Genomic DNA, 19,770 nt, shown 5'->3' with positions numbered 1-19,770 from the left:
TTACATGTCATCTGAAGGACGGTGCCTATTTTACAGTATAGTGGCAGCATTACTATACCTGAGCATTAGGACCCACTCAGACTGCAGGGTGAGCGCCCCCTACTGGCCCCTCTAATTCCTCTTCCAGCAGCAACCTTAGTTTTTCCCAGGAGGTCTCCCATCCAGGTACTGGCCAGGTTCAGAACTGCTTAACTTACTATACTATACTACTATACAGTACCTTGAAAGTTTAGCAAAGCCTTGTGTCTGGAATGGGAGTCACTGTTCATACATTGGCAATACCCCACACAAAACTGACCAGTACTGTGGCAAGAAAGTGGCAAGTAAGTGGCAAGAAAGAAGCCTGTACTGAAAAAAAACATTTTAAGATTGCATGAAGCAAAATTTATTTGAACTTTTTTTTTGTTATAAATACTCAGCTTTATGTACTGTATGGTGTGACCTAAACACAGCACATCACCCAGTCAGTACAATCCCAAGTTTATGTTTACTGGTGCCAGCACTATGAGGATGCTTCCATGAGAAACATGGAAAATAATAGAAAAAATAGTAGAGGTGAATCCTGTACAGTAATCTAAAGCACAAGCCCAAAGCCATACAGAAATGGTTTGACAAGAAAACAGTTGCCTACTCAAAGTCTTGAGTTGAATCCAATCGAAAAGTAATGGCATGGCTTGATAATTGCAGTTCAGTACCAATAGCAAACTTGTCAACATTAATGCAATAGAGAATATTTTGCCAGGAAGTAAGGACAAAATTACATCACCCCACAATGCAAAGCAAAGGTAGAGAAATATCCAAAAATGCTGTGAGTAGAAAGTGCTGCCAAAGGAGTCTTCAACAAGTAGGTTTTGCTGATATGTAACCTCACCTTCAACATGTACTGTATGTGCAACTGTAGAGCTGGTATTTTTATTTAGTATCTTGATAATGCAGTTTACTCTCTAAGAAATAGCACTGCAACCCTCTTCAGTTTTTTCCGGAAGAAAACTGTTATGGGATAGGCTGTTAGTGTTCTAAAAAACACAAAAAGGAAAAAACAACATGTAAATATAAATAAAATGAGTGAATGAAATGGGTATGTAAAGTTAGACTTATTTTTGATTTATGATTACAGTGCTATGACTGCAAAATCATTTGTACTACCACAGCTATACTAGGTTTGTTAAGGTGTTTTCTGAAGTATTCAGATCTTGGTTTTAGGATAGGCAGAAGGATCAGCAGAAGTTTCAGTCCCTATACCAGTCATCTATAAAAAGTAAAATAAAAATGATTTACTTATTCAGATGCTGTTAAATGTTGCTGTTGTATTGTTGACATCTATGTGAAGTGAAGTGTTTTGAAAAATGGGAATGCATGTTTACCTTTTAAAATATCAAGCTTTGCAATAGATGCTCTAGGGGAATCGGTTTTCCACAAGCGACAGAAAGTTCATTGAGGATGGCAGACTGTGTCAAGTTTGCTTTTTCACTAATAAAATATCATCAATCACCATCACCCAGACCCGGGTGCATTCTCGTTCTCTCATTCTAGCGTTGTTTGATTTTCAAAGTGTTCAGCATGCTAATTCTTCTTCACCTCCATACTCATTAAACATGCATTAAAAATGTGACACCATGCTGTGCATTAGAAAATTTAAAGGAGACCAATGAAGCATGAATACTGTGGTAGATGCACAGTGTCAAAAGTGACTTTTTTGTTTTTTGTAGAAAAATTTGCATATACTGTTGGTGTTTATAGAAATGATAGATTTTGTGTGGGTGTATATTGTACATGTTGAGTATATGAGTGGCATTTGGTTATGTACAGCTATTACCAGGCACCATTTACTGGTTTATCCAGAGCAAAATTCAATAAACTGTACTATTAGATTTATATTCTTTTTACTCTTTTTAATTACCCTACAGTATCTTTAGTTTTTTTTTTCTCTTACTATCAATAATCCAATGATAATAACAATTTACAGAAGTCAGGGGGAAACAAATGCAGTAGCTTAATCCATCAGATAAAATTTGAACCAAATGCTAGTTTGTGGATTTTAACACATATTTAACAACACTCATCCTGTTGAAAGGTCTTTTCTGTGTTCAGACAAAGTAGAAATTCTACAACAATAGAAGAGTAATAGGTATAAATTATGTTGAAGCCCATGCATGCTTTCCTTTCATAAATTAAATCTTATCAGTTGAAATTATTAAATGTCATACATTTATTAAATGACATTTATTAAATTATTAAATGTCATAAATGGGGGTGGTGTGGTGGCTCTGTGGCTAAGGATCTGTGGCTGGAAGGCCAGGCCAAAGATTTTTTAAGTGTTACAAAATAATTATGGGAGCCAACAAGTTCTTTAGGTATTTTTAGGTACCCTAGAGTAATGTATATACACTAATGCCAGCAGCCATCTCTCTCTCTTTCCTAAAGTTAATCCTGCATCAGCAGGGTCCGCTTGTCGGCACACCAGTTTCCATTTGGTGGTTTGAACCAAATCTTTGAGCTGACGTTGCCATTAACTGCGACCGAGAAATACGTCGCTCCGCCTGCTGTCAGAGTGGGGGGAGAACAAAGTAATGTAGCCAATTCATAGATGGGGATTATTAGGAGGCCATGATTGGTAAAGGCCATTGGGAAATTTGGCTAGGACGCCGGGGTTACACCCCTACTCTTTTCGACACTTTCAGATGCAGTTTGCAGGGCTACATACATCGTGTACATACTGCAAGAACATTACAATTTCAGTTTTAAAAACTAAAAAAACACATTTGTCCAGTTTTTTATAGTTTGTATTTCTCTAAGGGTGTTCCCTGGGATTTTTAATGACCACAGAGAGTCAGGACCTCGGTTTTGCGTCTTATCCGAAGGACGGCGCCTGTTTACAGTATAGTGTCCCCGTTAGTGGGGCCAGCAGGGGGCTCTCACCCTGTGGTCCAGGTGGGTCCTAATGCCCCAGTATAGAGACGGGGACATTTCCTATTGGCCCTTACCAATCATGGCCTCCTAATAATCCCCATCTAAGAATTGGCTTCTTTACTCTGCTCTCCTCCCCACTGATAGCTGATGTGTGGTGAGCTTTCTGGCGCACTATGGCTGCCGTTGCATCATCCAGGTGGATGGTGCATATTGTTGGTGGTGGAGGGGAGTCCCCATTACCTGTAAAGCACTTTGAGTGGAGTATCCAGAAAAGCGCTATATACAGTACTGTAAGTGTAAACAATCATTATTATTATAATGCCTTGCAGGCTTTTTTTCCAAACAGCTATTAAAGTGCAACTCATTAACAAAACACTGAGATGGAATAAACAAAAAACAATTAGGCTTATGTCTCTGTTGGAAAAAAAAAAAATTCACCAAACACAACTTTATCTCAGTGTAATTGTCACCTACTGTAAGTGAAGATGGTTCTCCCTGATCATCCAGTGGGTGCAGGGCTTAAGAGGAGTGAGGATTCAAATACTGTATGACTGGATAGACCTGACTTGAGGTCTGCTGTTGGTTTTCCAACCCAAGAGACTGCTGTCAGTTTCTCCACTGTGGAAACTCTCTACAGCAGTCTGTTTGGAGGCTCCCAGGATGAAAAAGTGCTAAAAGGTAATCAAACACTGAAAAAAGACATGAAGCACTTTTATCCTGTTGTAAAAATACTTCACCTCTGAGTGACCTTCTGAGACATTATGAGCCATGAACAATGGTGTTTCCTTCAACTGACTCTTATTCCAGGAATAAATGACAGGTCCTGTCAGTGTCTATTGCAGGTCCTGTCAGTGTCTATTGCTTTTATTCTGCTCTGTTGGTAATATCAAAATCTTTAATATTGAAATACAGTAAGTCGACATTCGTTAAATTAAAGATAGAGTTGTAATTGTAATTAAGTATTACGTGAATTACCATAACAGAAGAATGGATTGATTACAGTATCATTGAGGAGTCTTATTTTTTGTGATACATTTTATGATATTTTCAAGTTAGATCAGACAAAACTACGCAAAGGCTGTTCTTAACAACTAAACAGACATGCAAATTAATGAAGCTGTATAAGACAGATATTTAATTACTTAATGCTTTTTAGAATCATTGGTTGCTGTTAAATTGGGCTTCTCATTTCTTAAAAATTCAATGGATGCTTAAAATATGTGAAAACTGTGAATCCAGTGTAAGTTAAAGGTGCCTGCTATTTAACAGCTTAATATGTTTATTTTTAATTGGAGATATCTTACAGTTTGGGTTTTTTTAGGGACCAGCAAGCAAACAACAAAGATGAAAATAGGAACTACAGGTCAGAATTTTTTTAAGCACAGCAGTGGCATTTTAAAAGAGCCCCAAAACATTTTTTGTGTGTTGTGAGATACTTCAGGATTACGTTAAGTCCATGTGATTTTTCATGGAATAAATAAGGCTTGATGATCTTTGTATCAAGTCTTACATTGCATATCCTATTGATGTGCCCCATGGTACTGTATATACAATAACACACTAGGGGAAATGTTTAAGGCTTAACTGAAAGTGCTTTGAAATGTGTGAAATGTTGCAAAAACAGATAAAAATGCCCTTTTACTTTTTAAGTTTATGGTTTTGTGTTCTATGCTTTGTGCAATTCTTTCATTTTTCACCTTTTTGTAAAAAAGACATTTCTTTAGGGTGAATGAGATTATTCCAGTTATCTCTGGGGTAAGGCCTACTGTTCAACTACCTCTTTATAATCCTTTCACATATCTGACAACATATAACAGATCTAGACTGTCTCTCTTTAAAGTTCACTGTACTGCACATTTACTCACTGCTGTCCCTGTGTTCTTCTGCTTATGATAAGTTGTTATTATTATGATGTTTCCTTTGAAATCTCCAAAGGGGCTAGTTAAGTTCCCTCACTTTAGTGCACACATGAAATTAATAAAATAAGCCCCTTTTAACTTCTATAAACCATGCTGGCATACAGTATATTGATTATTATCCTTAATTTAGTATTTAAAAAAAGCTTTTATTCAGGGCTCATCTCCATAGGGCTTTTAAAATTAATTATTTGCGTCAGCATCGTCAGTGCTTCTTGTAGGTTTATGATCACTAATAAAGTGCTAGTTAGGTTTGCAGCTTTTGTTAGTGTTAATCCTCTAAATTCCTGTGTGAATCATAATTAAAATACAAGCTATGGATTAGGAAATATGCAAAGTATTTACTTCGTATTTACAACAGAGACATTGCAAAAGACAGAAAACAGTTAATGCAACAAAATGGATCAAAAATGGATTTTTGTTTATTTCATTTGCTAAACATCAAAATAGTTTAATATATTAGAATTGGTAAGATTCAAGAATGTTATCATTCTGATGCAGGAAAAATCTAAATGGACTTTAATACACATAGGGGTTCAACAAGGTAAGACAGAGGAGCATTGTCTTAAATGATGATGGATAGTGAGTTTCTTCTTCCAGATTGTCATTATTAAAAAGAAAACTATAGTATTTTTCAATGGTTTAGCGCCGCTGTTCAAATTTCAAGTAAACATTGCCATGAAGCAACATTTATAGCACCTTTCAGATATAAACATATACTTTATGGTTGAGTAGCCTCATGTCAATTTCCTTGTCTGTGCTTTCCAGCAAGTGGCATTCTTGGGCTGGCCCCATAGGGAACAAGTATAGCAAAATGAAGTTTGACAAAGGCCAGCCTTGTTGGCAAGGACCAGCCAGGTCAGCAACGGTAAGTAAAATGTTTTTTTCCATTTTTGCTTTTTATTACCAGTAGCCTACATACAGGTCTTGCATTTTAGGGATTTCCAGCCATGCTTCATTTAAAGATCTTTTAAGCCTCCGAATATTATTTAACAAAGTAACAATAACATGCTAATTGCAACATGTGATTAACTTTTTTTTCTTTCATTATCAATCTCTGTGGTGTTTTCTGTATAGCTCCTACAGTATATTTGAAATTTTGAATTTCATTACAAGACAACCAGATGACTTGGTTTAGATGCTCACCCAAGTGCAAGGTGAGCAATGTACGGATGTCTAAGGTTCAAACCAAGGTCATGTCACATCTGACTATGTCTGGAATTCCCCAAGTTGACCCCCGTTGGCTAACAGCCATCAAGGATAGATGGCAAAGTGCCTCTCATTTTTCAGGTACCTGGGTGCCTGCTTGCAAGCAGTGACGTTGGTGAACAGTGCACCTCTTTTCCAGTCAGCCCTGAGGCTCTGGTACAAGGCTGTGGTGTGTTACAAGGCTGTCATGTGTTAAAAGACAAGCATTTGGAAGGTAGGGAGGTCAGAGGAATGTGTCTACACTTTAATATTCTTCCCTAAGTGTAGTTGCCTGGGTTTGCATCTATGAGCTGAGATGTGAAAAACGTATTTTTCTTAACTTTATTGACAACCATTTTAATAAGTTTGTTGATTATTTGTATGTTTATCTAACAGTATATGTTAGCAATACAGCATGTACTGTATTTCAAAAGGTTCATTTCACATAGCAGAACTGTGAAGTCTATGGATACCCACAGTTGTTTATCAAGCGTTAAGAAACCAGTGACAGAAATTAATGTATTTTGAACATGAATAGAATTTATCCATTACTACAGCCTAATATTTAGATCTACTGTATATATCATGTCACTGTGTAAAAAAATGAAGGCTTGAATTCTCTATTAAGTTTTTGTTATGCCTCAACGATCTCCAGCACCGCTGCATTAGCTCCACCAATTACCAATGCGCATTCCACACATGCTGGAGACTCATTGGGGCCATCCTCTACGAGATCAGGCCGGGCCTATCAGGCCAATTAGGGAACCTTGCACAATATTTAAGCCCTGAGGAACCATTCCTCACTGCTCAGACATTGAGTCACTAACCCTGCTTTGAGTTTGTCTCAGTTTCAGGTTCTCAGAAGTATTTCTCAGTGTTTCTTAATCCTCAGTTTCTAGTTCCTAAGTCATCATTGCCACTAATCATCTCTTCATCACCTCAGACCTCAGCCTCTGCTCTGCCTGCTTCAGCTGCGCAGCTACTGCCTCAGCTGTTTCCTCAGTCTCAGCTCTGTTAGTCCTCTTCAGTGCTGTCATCGAAAAATTATCTCAATTGCCGCATATCTTGGCTCATTGACTCTAATTTTCGCCGAGCCCGTTTCAACACCTTGTCGGGCCCGGTGTAACAGTTTTGAAGAAGATGGTTTGCCTGTTTTAATTTTTGTTAAACTATTTCCTAAATGGAGAGGAAGGGAAAGGCTGTGACTTATGTTTTGTCTTGTTTTAGCTCAAATCTTGGAACTCCCTGGAATGCACATCCTGTCATTGGTCACACTATGCTGTTGCTTAGTATAATCAAAGTTGTTTGCGGGCATGAAGTTATTATGTAACGTTCATGACTGTGTTTTGGGCTTGGGAAAATACGTTATTCTATAAGCAAAAAATAGGACATTTGGTCTGTTAACCCCCATATAATAATAATAATAATAATAATAATAATAATAATAATAATAATAATAATAATAATTGCTTACACTTATATAGCGCTTTTCTGGAGACTCCACTCAAAGCGCTTTACAGGTAATGGGAACTCACCTCCACCACCACCAATGTGCAGCATCCACTAGGCAGAGCATAGTCAAATCCCATTTTGCTGCTTCTGTTTGAATATGTTTGGAATGACTGTTACTGTTTTTTTTAATATAAAGGATGAAACAAAGCACAACCATAGAATATTACAAAAATGGAAGATGTGTTTGATGTTGATGTGTTTGATCTTGAATCCAGAGAAATCTCCCTCAATGTCTTTGTTCATGCAAAAAACTACAGTTCCATTTAAAATCCTTTCACACTTGGAATGTATTATTTAGGATTGACTCTTGAAGAGAACTCCACACTTTCAGATGCAGTTTGCAGGACTTTCATCGTGTACATACTGCAAGAACATTACAATTTCAGTTTTAAAAACTAAAAAAACACATTTGTCCAGTTTTTTATAGTTTGTATTTTTCTAATGTCCAGTGTTACTTATAGCTCTGCCCTAATAAAACAAGCAAACCTTGTTTATAAAACAAAAATTGTTTTATATACTGTACACAAGAAACATGTTGGCACATTGTGTTGGATGTACAGTACGTTTCTACAACTTCTTCTTCATCAAATTTGGAGGCAACACATTAATACTCTCTAAACAGCACAGCCTGCAATCTTTATTGTCTTCACAACCCTGGACCCCTGAAATGGAATGAAGTCATTATGCTTTTCATTTGTTTTACAGTTGACCTTCCTGTTGTCATCTAAATGACATAGAGCAAATTTGGTTATTACGAAAGGGATCCCAAAATGAAGTGACTTTTTTTATATGTGTTGTAGTGTTGTGTGAGTGACAAAATCCAAAGCACAAACACTTTATTCATGGACGACACTATTGATACTATTCCTTTATAGAGAATGAGTATTGTGAAGGCAACTAAATACATTTTTGGTGCTATAGTTATACCTAGTTTTTGTAGCAGAGCTCGTGGAATTATGTTCGGATACATTTTTATGTACCAAATACATTTTTAAATGTACTAAATACATTTTTGGTGCTATAGTTGTACCTATCTCTTGTAGTGGAATTATGTTGTGACATAATTCTGACAGATAGACTCACAGGTCATACAGTATACACTAATATTACATAGCTCTTCTTTGGTTTTCTCATTAAAATCATTTACTTTAAGTGTCGAATCTTGACATTTACAAACTGTAAAGTATGTGAAAATAAATATGGTCAATATAATTTGCAAATATTATCCTCAAATATATAAACTATGGTAATACATCCAAGAAAATCATTAACCTGTCTTTGGGATCCAACCTTTAATAGTTTGAAAACCACTGCCTTAGTTAACTGCAGGAATTTATCTATTAGTTTTAACTTTGAATATTACTCTTTAGAATCTGCCATTACAAGTAATTCTCAGTGAATAAAATAAGTATAATGCTTTTCCTCAATTACATTTATGACAAGTTCCTGGAATTCCTAGAATAATTCTCAGAATACAGCAGTGCATTCACTTGCAAAAAATACTCAGCTCTTAAAAATGGTAATGCACTTAAAAATAGAACAATGCAGTAAATGAAATAATATGTAGCAGCTAAAATAGCGAATGCAATTTACATTGGATCCCTATTCAGATTTGTAACATGCTCTGTAGGAACAGAATGACCTGAAGTGGACAGTTAAAGATCATTAAAAGTCAAAACTATTGCAGAAGAATGAAACAAAAACCTAGCCAATTTGTGCACAATTTCCTAGAATTCCTAGAAAGATGTAACTGACCATTATATGCTACAGTATGTATCAAATACAGTAAAATACTGTATATTCAATAGAGAATGTAAGTATTTTAATTGCTATAAAACATAATGTGATGCAAAATACATTTATTAAAATGTGTAGAAATAGCTCCCCACCACATCGCCTCATACATGTACAGTAGATACATTTTCTCATACAAAGGTAAATTTCTAAATATATTTTGATCTGCTTGTGCATGGTGATCACCTTAGAAAAGATGGCCCACACTATTTCATTGGGATGCATTTTTGCATGTTAGTTCACTACAGTTACTGAATTTCCTGATTATCAGGTATAGTGATTAATTCAGATTCCATATTTGGATCTTGTGAATAAAAATATATATAATTATGCAACAAATATCAAACTTGTTGTGTACAGTATGTATACAGTATTTACATTACATTTATTCAAATCTTCAGATTTTAACTTTTGAGATAGGCAACTTTACAACAGTTGTTTAAAATAAAAGTAAAACCAAAACTTTAATTACAATTTTGCTTCTAATGAACAGTACTGTACAAACTACTAGAAATACAAAAGAACTAAAAAATACATTTTTCTATAGAATGGAATTTCAGCCAGCATATTATCTGTGCCCATAGATATTATTAGGTAAACAATCATTTTTTTTAACTAAGTAATATTTTAATACTGTGTTCAGATGGATTAAACTAAGTGTTATCCAAAACTCTAAAAGCTTCATAGGATAACATCTTCAGGCATCTGAAAGCTTAAAGTGAATTTAGTTGATAGTTTTTTTGTGTGTGTTTGAGCATATCCATCAGAAGAATTCAGCTCAGATGTTCAGATAACTACAGTATCTGTGTATACTGCGTTTAAATGAATGGGGAAAAAAAGATTGGCCCAAAATCTAACATTTTCACACAGCAAATTGATAGAAAAGGACTCAGGTTCCTCTTATGCTTATTCTAAATGTAATTGTGTATTTAGTACAGCTTTTCATTCTTAAGCTCAACAAAGTATATTCACCATAACATACAGTACAGTACTCTACATCTACTATCTTATTTAAATATCACATGAACAGTTTTAAAACACATTTAAATAATAGCTGTTTCTTTGTTTTCAAAATTACATGGATGACTTTTGTATCTATAGTACACATGTATGAGTGCCCTTTACCACAAAAGTCTGAAGAGAACCTGAGTCTCTTAATTCAGCTGCTATCACTCAGTCAAAATTTAAACATCTACAGAAAGCGTAACTTGCAGTGTCTTGGTCAACTGTGAATGACTGTCTCGTGAAGTCTGTAGAAACTGATCATGTGAGTCAGAATGAAAATCTTCTGTAGCCTGCTTCTACATGATATGTTGTGGGCAAAGTCTCTACTATAAACCCTCATCCACTAAATTTGAATTACATTGTGGAGTAGAAAAGTCCTAAAGCTATACTTAATTTAAGAAAATATAGCTTCAGATAAAATTTGTCAAAAGCAACAATTTTGTTTACTGGTACATCCCGTACATTTATTAATCAAGGTGAAGCTCAATCTCCTGATGGTGGAAGGTTCTGCTGCTGCTCTAGCAACTTTGATTCTGGAGTGTTGCCAATAAGAAACATATCTGTGTTGTTATTTGGTATAGTACATCAGCATTATATGATTTGCACAATATTAAGTTCTGTTTTATTTTTCTTCTTTTCAGGCTTGGCAGTACTGGACTGTATAATTCACACTGCCTTTTAAGTTATCAGAATGATACCGTACTAAATCTCTCAGACTTTTATGTTCTTGCTGGGTCTGTTTGTACCTCTGATGAATTGCAAGCAAGAGGAAAATCTGACATGAGTGGGTTACCATGGAAACTGCTGAAGAAGTAATCATGGACCAAGTTAAATGTTTTGAGGAGTTTTAAAAAGTACAATCAGGCCACAGAAAAATCACGTAGTAAAAGTGTCTTAAAGGTTCCTATGGTTCTTATCAGTATTAATAAAAATATGGAGATGAAGAATAATCGCCCCCAAGTGTTAATGTTCACCATTAACAATTATTACATTTATTGTCCATAATTTACAATAGAATCTATAGAAAGTTTTATAACTAATAACATTCAGACCATTAAAGTTTAGAAAACAGGGAATGATGTGCATGTACTGTATAAAGTGTACGAGCTTTACACTATATTCAATAATTAAGTAAAGTGATGCACCAGAATACTATATTTAAGTAATATAAATCTAGAAAGAAAGTTATTATAGAAATATTTATTTATTATATAATGATAAAGGAATCTGAAAGTTTTCTGGACTGTAATGTGCTGTCCGCTGGAATTTAATTTAAATAATGGGGTCCCACTAATTTCATTCAGAAACAGGTTTAAAAATATGCAGCCTATTGAAAATTAAACACAAAAAAACAGTCCAAACTTAGAAACATCAAGTCCATGTTTGCCAAAGATTTAAACAAACAATTAAGACCATAAAGAGTGGTTAATCTGATCTCTTTTTTCAAGGTTTCAAGGAAGAGATTATATTCATGTCCCTGTTGTTGTTCACTGTTGTGTTTTTTTCAAGAGGCTCAAATAGTGTTGAACACATTTTAGTCGTGTATTGTATTGGAAATGCTGAAGAATTTTAAGCAAAGCATCTCTGTTCGATGGCAATCAAAACATTGATTCTATCCTTATATATTTTTTAACTAAAGAGAATAAATTTCTGTCTCAAGGCAGGGTGAAAGTTCTTTTTGTATGAGGTGGTTCACACCACTCCCACCTCCTAGAAGGCAAAAGTACAGATCCAACCATCTTGAATACATGTCAAAATTAATGCCAGCAGAAAGCACACTGTGGTATCCAGTACTACATTCCTGTCTACCACACCGCTTTCAGCCCGTCACTACTCAAAACAGATTAATAGGTGGCACTTGTATTGCGTTAGATGTTACTGAAACTGTAGCTTCATTTACTGTTTTTTCTTAGTCTAATAATAATGGTTATTGAAAATATATACAGTATTATATAAACATATAAAATACGTAGCCTAGCTAACATTTTAAAATGTAACCTGGCTCTAAACACTTTTTTTAAAGGGGGATTACATTCCATGAATGAAGCTTGGATCAATTAGATTGAATACTCTTGCATTACACCACTTTGTACTTTGGTTCTTTGAATTCCAGTACTGTAATATTATTGTGCTGTAAGCCTATGACATTAAAGCCTATGACATTAAATATTATTACCATAATAGGTAATCGTGTAACTAAAGGGAAATGGAAGCTGTGAATAAAATTACCCCTGAAATATAACATTTCAGAGCATTATTAACAATATTAATTTATTAATATAACTATAGTTGTGTTATATATGCACTGTATATAACTGGTAATGGTAGCTGAAAATTAAAAAAACAAGGTACAAAACAGTATTCCACCTTCTTCGTAAACATTTTCAGCATCAAATTCTTTAACTTGGTCACTTGCTGTCATTATTTCTTGGAAAGTTTTGACGTGTTAATTTGAACAAAGTACATTTTCCATGGATACTTGCAGAAAAAGCTGTAGAAGAAATGTTTTCAAGCAATGTTCCCTCTAATTATTAATGGCCTGTGTGTGCAAAAAATTCAAGTTGTGCAAATTTTTTCCTGGTGACAAAAACTTGTGTGCGCTAAATTGATTACACAGTGTGTAAAATTGTAAACCTAAAATTATTTTTTGTTAATGTAGTCATTTTCATAGAAGCACAGAGATCCAAAAGACAGCGATTCAACAAGCCCAGTCATAAAGACTGAGTGTCGAGTGAGCATGAGCAGTGAGGTACGAGACTACGAGAGCATAGATATCGATTATCGAGTAGCAATAATAATGCACACAGCCAAGTTGGGCCTCTCACAGCCAGTCTCATGTGGTCAATTTAGCATCTTTCAATTGATGACCGTGTTTGTTTTATTATTATATTTTTTTTATTAATTTTTTTTGTGTGCAATTTAACTTCCTATGTGTGGTGATTTTATAACCTGTGTTTAGAGGGAACATTGTTTTCAAGTCTGCCTGTTGTACTCTCAACAATACAGATTCATCAACACTTATCTCAGGGAAGATTATATACAGTATGGAGTTGTGAGCTACAGTATCTGTGCTCAACGCAACATGTGGTAGAAAGCGATTGCTTCAGCTTTCCCAATCACCTTCTTCTGCTTTCTCCAGAATCACATGTTATTATGGAATTACTGTATCTCTTCCTCCTCCCAGTTCTTAGTTACATATCCCCTCAAATACAAAATTGTTTTTCTTTTGCATATTTTTAGAATTAAATTAGATTAATTCATTTGAATAATGTATTAAAAATATATTTTTTAAATATTAAAAATATTGTATTGACAATATTTAAAAAACTCATTTCAGCTGTTATCCTCATGTCAGATACAGTATGTTATTTATAAATGTATTTGTCTAAAATAGTATTTTAATTAAATGTATTTTGTTTGGTTTTTATTGCACAAGAAGAAAAAGTATCTAATTTGCTCAAATTAATAAACTTTTCATTTTAAATATGATAGGTAGTACAAAGACGTTTTCAACCTACTACCTCAACATACAAATGGGTCAAGCAAAAACGCTGTGCTGTATATCCATGCAAATGACCCAAACATCTTTCAAAATTATGTGTTGTACAGTAAGTATGTAACAGAGTTGACAATAAATATCACTCATGATAGCAGCAAATAACACAACTTGCTTTTCCCATTAAGCTGTACCAAGTGCCTTTTCTGTATACAGTATTTCAAACCAAGTTACCATAAAACAAAAGCTTTTCTTTTTGAAAAAAATACTGTACAATTATCTGCCAGTTCAATGAGAGAACATTTGCATTCTTTACTGATCCCTTCCCCTGCTCCTGCTCAAAATGTTGCCAGCAGTTGGCAAAAAGCTACCATATTTGGCATTACATTGCATGAGAGGTATCTTTATCATATATATATAAAATTACGTGGGAACTATAACATCAGCAAACTGATTAATTTGTTGTTTATAGTATATTGTTTATTGTTTATTGTTTATTGTATGTCTATAGTATATACTGTATATCATGTTTCTTACAGTGTAATGGAAATGAAACAATGTTTAAATATGTTTTTTTTATTTTTGAGTGGTACTTACTAGTTTTACGTGTTTAAAATAATTCATTTTTTATTTTCAAAGTTTTTTTTTTAACATGCACACTGGAGCTCGACCAACAGCACACCAGTGTGTAGTGGCTCAGTGGTTGGAAAATTTAAGTGTTCACTGCACTGGCAGTGTTACAAAGTCATGCAGTCCCCATTTGACAATGGGGATAAGTGCTGTCACCTGCTGTTACTCCTGTACACCAAAAAGTCTACTGCAGCATGCCTGTGGACACATTGCTCATTCAAGATTGTTGCAACTCTATGCAAGTTTAATCTGCTTATCTAAGCCCTAGGTCCTCAAATACATATTGCCACAGAGAGTAATGTTTTGCCAGCATTGCTAGAAGAGCACTGAGAAATTATCACCTATGTTTTCCTAAAGTGTTGGCGGTAAATAATGAACACTTTTATTTGGATTACGCGCAATTTGAGGAGACCCACCCAAGTTCATCAGGTTTTATAGGAGTCTTCAGTCAGTGGCTAAAAATGTTAGATAAAACAATACAATTTCCCAGATAACTAAGGAAATAGTTTGCGTGCAAAACAAGTCCCTTTAACTCTCCAGGTTCGGTTTTGGTGACCTCTGATCATAGTAGCAAAAGATAACAGTAGACTTGGTTAAATCTATACAATTGAAGTCATTTAATTTCCCTATCGTATCATCATGTAAACAACAGAAGAATCATTTTTAAGAGTAATGACCAGAATTTAAGACATACAGATGAGTTACCAACTAGCAGGAACTTTAAGGAAGACTCACAGTAAAAAAGAAGATACTGAGTTGTCACCATATTTGTTCCCTCACATGTGTATGTTACTGTAAATGAGTGTAAATGAAAATGCCTGTGAAGTAGCTATTTAAAGTAACACAAATGTGTAGTATACTGCTCTTGCACAGAAAATAATAATTATTTTTAGAATAGTTCCCTAAAGCCTTCAGAAAGGTTTTAGGAGTAGCGTGGCGTCATTGCTGACCTAAGCTGACCAAGCTATTTTTTTCTCCTTCCTTTTTTCTAGGTCACGCTGATGTGCGGCACAGAGACAGTTCTGAAATCAGTTAAAGAACCCAGTAAATGCCAGTATTTTATGGAATTTCAAACTCCTGCAGCTTGCCAGCCACTGCAGCCTAAAAGAAATGTGCACAATGAACTGTGACAAGAGGGGAGTTTCATCCAGAGCAGTGGGTGACAGTTTTGACTTGGGCTACTTCAGTGATATTCGGCCAAGTCTTTCTGACGATTTGAGCAATAGTGTGTACGTTTTCTCACCCACATTGGATAGGTAATTTAATTAAATTAGAATGATTTCTACAAGCACAGCGTTTACTTTTTGGATCCAGCATCCTGTGTATTTTTCTTCTTGTTTGAAAGGAGGGGGAAATGCATTTGAGTGTGTTTTTCTTTTTTTCAGAAAAAAATAAACTCAAGTGCCTTACTTACCTGACAATAAGAATTAAAGAATCCTTTTTCCATAATGTTCATGTTGTATCATTGTAGAGTTATTCTTCTGCGGTAATAGTATTACATCTGAATAAAATACAATTTCTGACAAAGAGTTTACTAGAAAACACTCAGGCGGTATTATTATTATTATTATTATTATTATTATTATTATTACGACTATTATTATTATTATTATTATTATTATTATTATTATTATTATTATTGATGCCGTTGTTTTTGTTGGCATTCAAGTTGCTTTACAATCATCCTCAATAATGGTATAGAACTCAAAATGTCACTTGTTTTAAATGTCACAAAGTTCTATGGGTTGGCTTTACCCCTAATAATAGTATTTTACTGCTGCATGGTGACTAGGGAATTCAGCCCTCAGGCCCAAAGCATTTCATGGCAATGTTATATCTTTTAGCACCATACTTGATTTTATTTTCTGAGATGATAAGCACTGATGGTGGTTTACTGTTAGACACCAAAGCGTTGATTCTTTTGATTCTTCTAATGTGAACTGCTAACAGTATTTTTCAGTGTTTATTGTGAACATGAACTGAATTTAAAATAAAATAGAAGGAGAATTTTCAATATCTTCATTTTCATTTGACATTGCAAAATCCGCTCTAAAGGTCCCAGTTTTACATTTAGAAGAAGTGCATTTTTTTATTACTTGTTTTGGATACTTTCTTTGGTAATGACTGTTTTGAAGGGTAGCAAATTCACCTGAACACAAGCAGAAGAGTGTAAATGCAACCCAAGGTCTTTCATTGTCACCACATGCTACCTGGTACGTGCATTTATGGGACTGCAGAGTGTTTCAATGAAATATGGAGGTCAAGATCTTTCCAGAAATTTGTTCAGATGAGACTTTCCCTGTGGGCATGCATACGGCACAAAATATACATGTTACAGCTCACTACATAACAAAATCAGTGCCTCAAGGTTTTGCTTTGCAATTATATTACCAAAGTATAATTTTAATTAACTCTCTTTTTTATTTTAAAAATGTATTTGTGACCAGCAACCTTCCTTCCTGAGGCTATTTATTCCAAAAATTTTTCTTTATATTTGGAGACACCCATAAAATTTATTGGTATTTTTTGCTGATGGAAATGATCCGTTTTTCTTCTAACACCTTGTTCTTACTTCCCTGGGTTTTGCAGCACCACTGAATGAAATGGCCGTTGAAGAAAAGCAATGCATAGAACGTGTGTTAATTAAGTTGCACTGAAGGTCACTTAGTTGCCCCAACTGTAACATTCCACAGGTTCTGATCTAGTGTTTCTTATCTGTGCACAAACCCTGCTTTGCCACAGCCTTAAGAAGATGTTCTCAATGTGGACCAAGTTGCATTACTAACAGTGATCAGCAGAAAGCTTTACATTATTATTCTTCAGTGCCAGTTATTCTATTAATTTTCTTTTTTTTTATAGGCACACAACAAAATATAGTATACTGTATGTGTTGTATTTGTTTCAATGAGAGAATAACATGGTTTGGAATGGACTTTTTAGCATGCAGAGTAGAAAACCAACCAGCAAAGACTTGAATAATGCAAACTTCTTTAAAAATGCAAGATAGTTATAATACAAAGGGTATTTTCAAGGGTTTTGTGAAATAACATTTTTTTAAAGACATGTTTGATTACTGGTTTATGGTGGGATGAAAGAGTTAAAAGGAAAAAACAATAATAAATGAAGATTCATTTTCAGCTATTCACTGTAGCTTCCACCTTCAGATCAGACCCTTGAGATTTAGAATGGTCCAAAGTCACTCTTAATAAATGTTATCTCTGTGAAAAGCATCCAGAAAGCACTCCTGAAATATTAGCATCTTAGGCTCCGCACTGCTGTACAGTAATAACATACAGCAGGTTTGGCTGTTTCTTATTCAGTACATGGCTGCAGGGATACATTTTGTGAAAGGCTTGTCATTTCACAAAAGATGAACAAACGAAAAGCTATCTGAAAAATGAGCTCACCAGATTTCAGAAGTAACTTGTACAGGATTGATCGGAATTGTGCAACACGTCTAATTTTATGGATCGCATTTTCACGCAGTTGCTTGCAGTTGTGGATATGGATACTTCTTACAAGACACACCTACAAAAAATATATTTCATTCCTTCTCCACAAAACATTAACCATGTTAAATTCCTTTAAAAATATTGCAGATGGTACATTTTATGCTGTGAGGAATAAACTACTCTGGACAAAAAACATTTTTTATAACCTTTGTAATCTATCATAGATTACAAAGGAATTCAACCTACTCTGTAAATCAGTGTGACTAGAATACATAGTCATTTTCCACATGCATTGAGGCAGTAATTTAGTAGAACTCCTGAATTAAGTGTACATATGCAGAATGTGATATGTACTGTATACTACAGATATGTACTGTACATTTAGAGTTTGAAGGACACAAATACAAAGATCTTAAAACATTATGTCAATAGATACTTCTCACTTTTTTTTTACTTTTCTTTTATCTAAGATCTACACTAGAATCCTAATCAGCAGTTAACCAGAAAGCTGTCCAGTAATGGACAGAAAAGGATAGGAGCCATGATTCTTTGCTGATCCTTTAGGCTCATTTCTTGGTAAAAACCACCATATCCCACTTTGATGTTTGCTTCACAGCTGGAAACAGAATTGAATCCTTTGAATAGAAGACACCGAAGCCAGGATGCATCTGGAGTCGAAGCATACAAATCAATTTAACCACTACAGGTTTGTCTACTTGAATTTGAACTGCGTTTGGCAAACCTAAGAGTTTATATTTAATACAACAAACTTTGATTGACATGTTGCTTCTTTTGGGTTTTCAGCTCATTAATTATTGTATAGCACTGCTCAGTGGCTTCTAGTGAAACCAGTAAGTTGTAAAGCATCATATAACTAAACTCTGTGGAGTCCTGGATATTATATGAGTGAGAATATCTTTACTCTTTTTTAAAACATGCAGACATATTCCAGAATTCTGTAAAGTTGGAATTTGTTTTCCAAGTTTGACTACAATGAAGTCCACAGATTTTTTGTTTCACAATGGTAATGTTAAGATAGTAAGCTTTTGTAAGTGAATGCTTTCAATTTTTATTCTGAAAAAAACTCACATTTTGAGTGACTCTGGATGTTATAGTCAAACTACAGCTAGCAGTGCTCCAAGCTCTAGACAGTTTGTGAATTAAAGAACAAGATAAAGAATCTGTAGTGCAACAGAATTCTGGATAAAGATGAACAGTGACAAAGGTCACCCTGACAATATTTCTATATCAACAATGTGCCCACGCAGGACAGCACCCTTATAAAGATGGAGAAGGGAAGTGAATGATGATGGAAGATGTGCTTCTGCCTAAACTCCCATTATCTAAGAGAGAGGCTTTATTTAAACAAAGTACCCCTCAAGTTACATTGTACACATTAACACTGATACAAACTGCCCAGCTCCAGTGTCTGTGACCTGTCATGAGCTTTTATACTGTAAAAACCTGTAGAAATATAGTTATATTTCACATTTGGAAGAGTTTTTGTGAATTATACAAGAATTGGGATTACTGGTGAGCATCACCTGTAAGATCTGCTTAAGGGATGTACAGTATTAGACTAACAGCTCTTGTGATGATAAGTGAGAGATGGCTCTCCCTTTGTTTTATATTAAGTAGAAGTTTTAACTGTGAAAAAAATGGCAAAAGGCAAATTTAAAGGCACATCACATGAGAAGAAATATGCACCAAAAATGAGGAACATTATTTGTTAGATATCAGCGATTTAAAAACGGCAAAAAAAAATGTTTACAGCTGTTGTTCTTTGGCAACAGCTACTAGTTAAGTTAAGTGTTTTGGCTTTCCATTCACATCTACAAAGAACACATTTCTCCACTTCATTTGAACT

At 34.7% G+C, this 19,770-nt stretch overlaps 1 protein-coding gene across 2 annotated transcripts in view; it reads left to right on the top strand.

The window, feature by feature from the left end:
• Nucleotides 1-16,465, top strand: part of LOC148677756 (glucosidase 2 subunit beta-like) — a 219,366-nt gene extending 202,901 nt beyond the window's left edge. For both annotated transcript variants that reach the window (XM_088625442.1, XM_088625431.1), the window contains 2 exons: nucleotides 5,595-5,694; nucleotides 15,444-16,465. In XM_088625442.1, coding sequence (XP_088481568.1) covers nucleotides 5,595-5,694; nucleotides 15,444-15,581 — 238 coding nt within the window. In that variant the 3' untranslated portion in view covers nucleotides 15,582-16,465. The remainder of the gene's footprint in view (nucleotides 1-5,594; nucleotides 5,695-15,443) is intronic.
• Nucleotides 16,466-19,770: the final 3,305 nt, after the last annotated feature.

The sequence above is a fragment of the Lepisosteus platostomus genome, chromosome 1, assembly GCF_059453375.1.
Source record: "Lepisosteus platostomus isolate fLepPlt1 chromosome 1, fLepPlt1.hap1, whole genome shotgun sequence".
In the NCBI taxonomy this organism is placed as follows: Eukaryota; Metazoa; Chordata; class Actinopteri; order Semionotiformes; family Lepisosteidae; genus Lepisosteus; species Lepisosteus platostomus.
The sequence above is the reverse complement of the archived record's forward strand: the minus strand, read 5'-3'. Positions and strand labels throughout refer to the sequence as shown.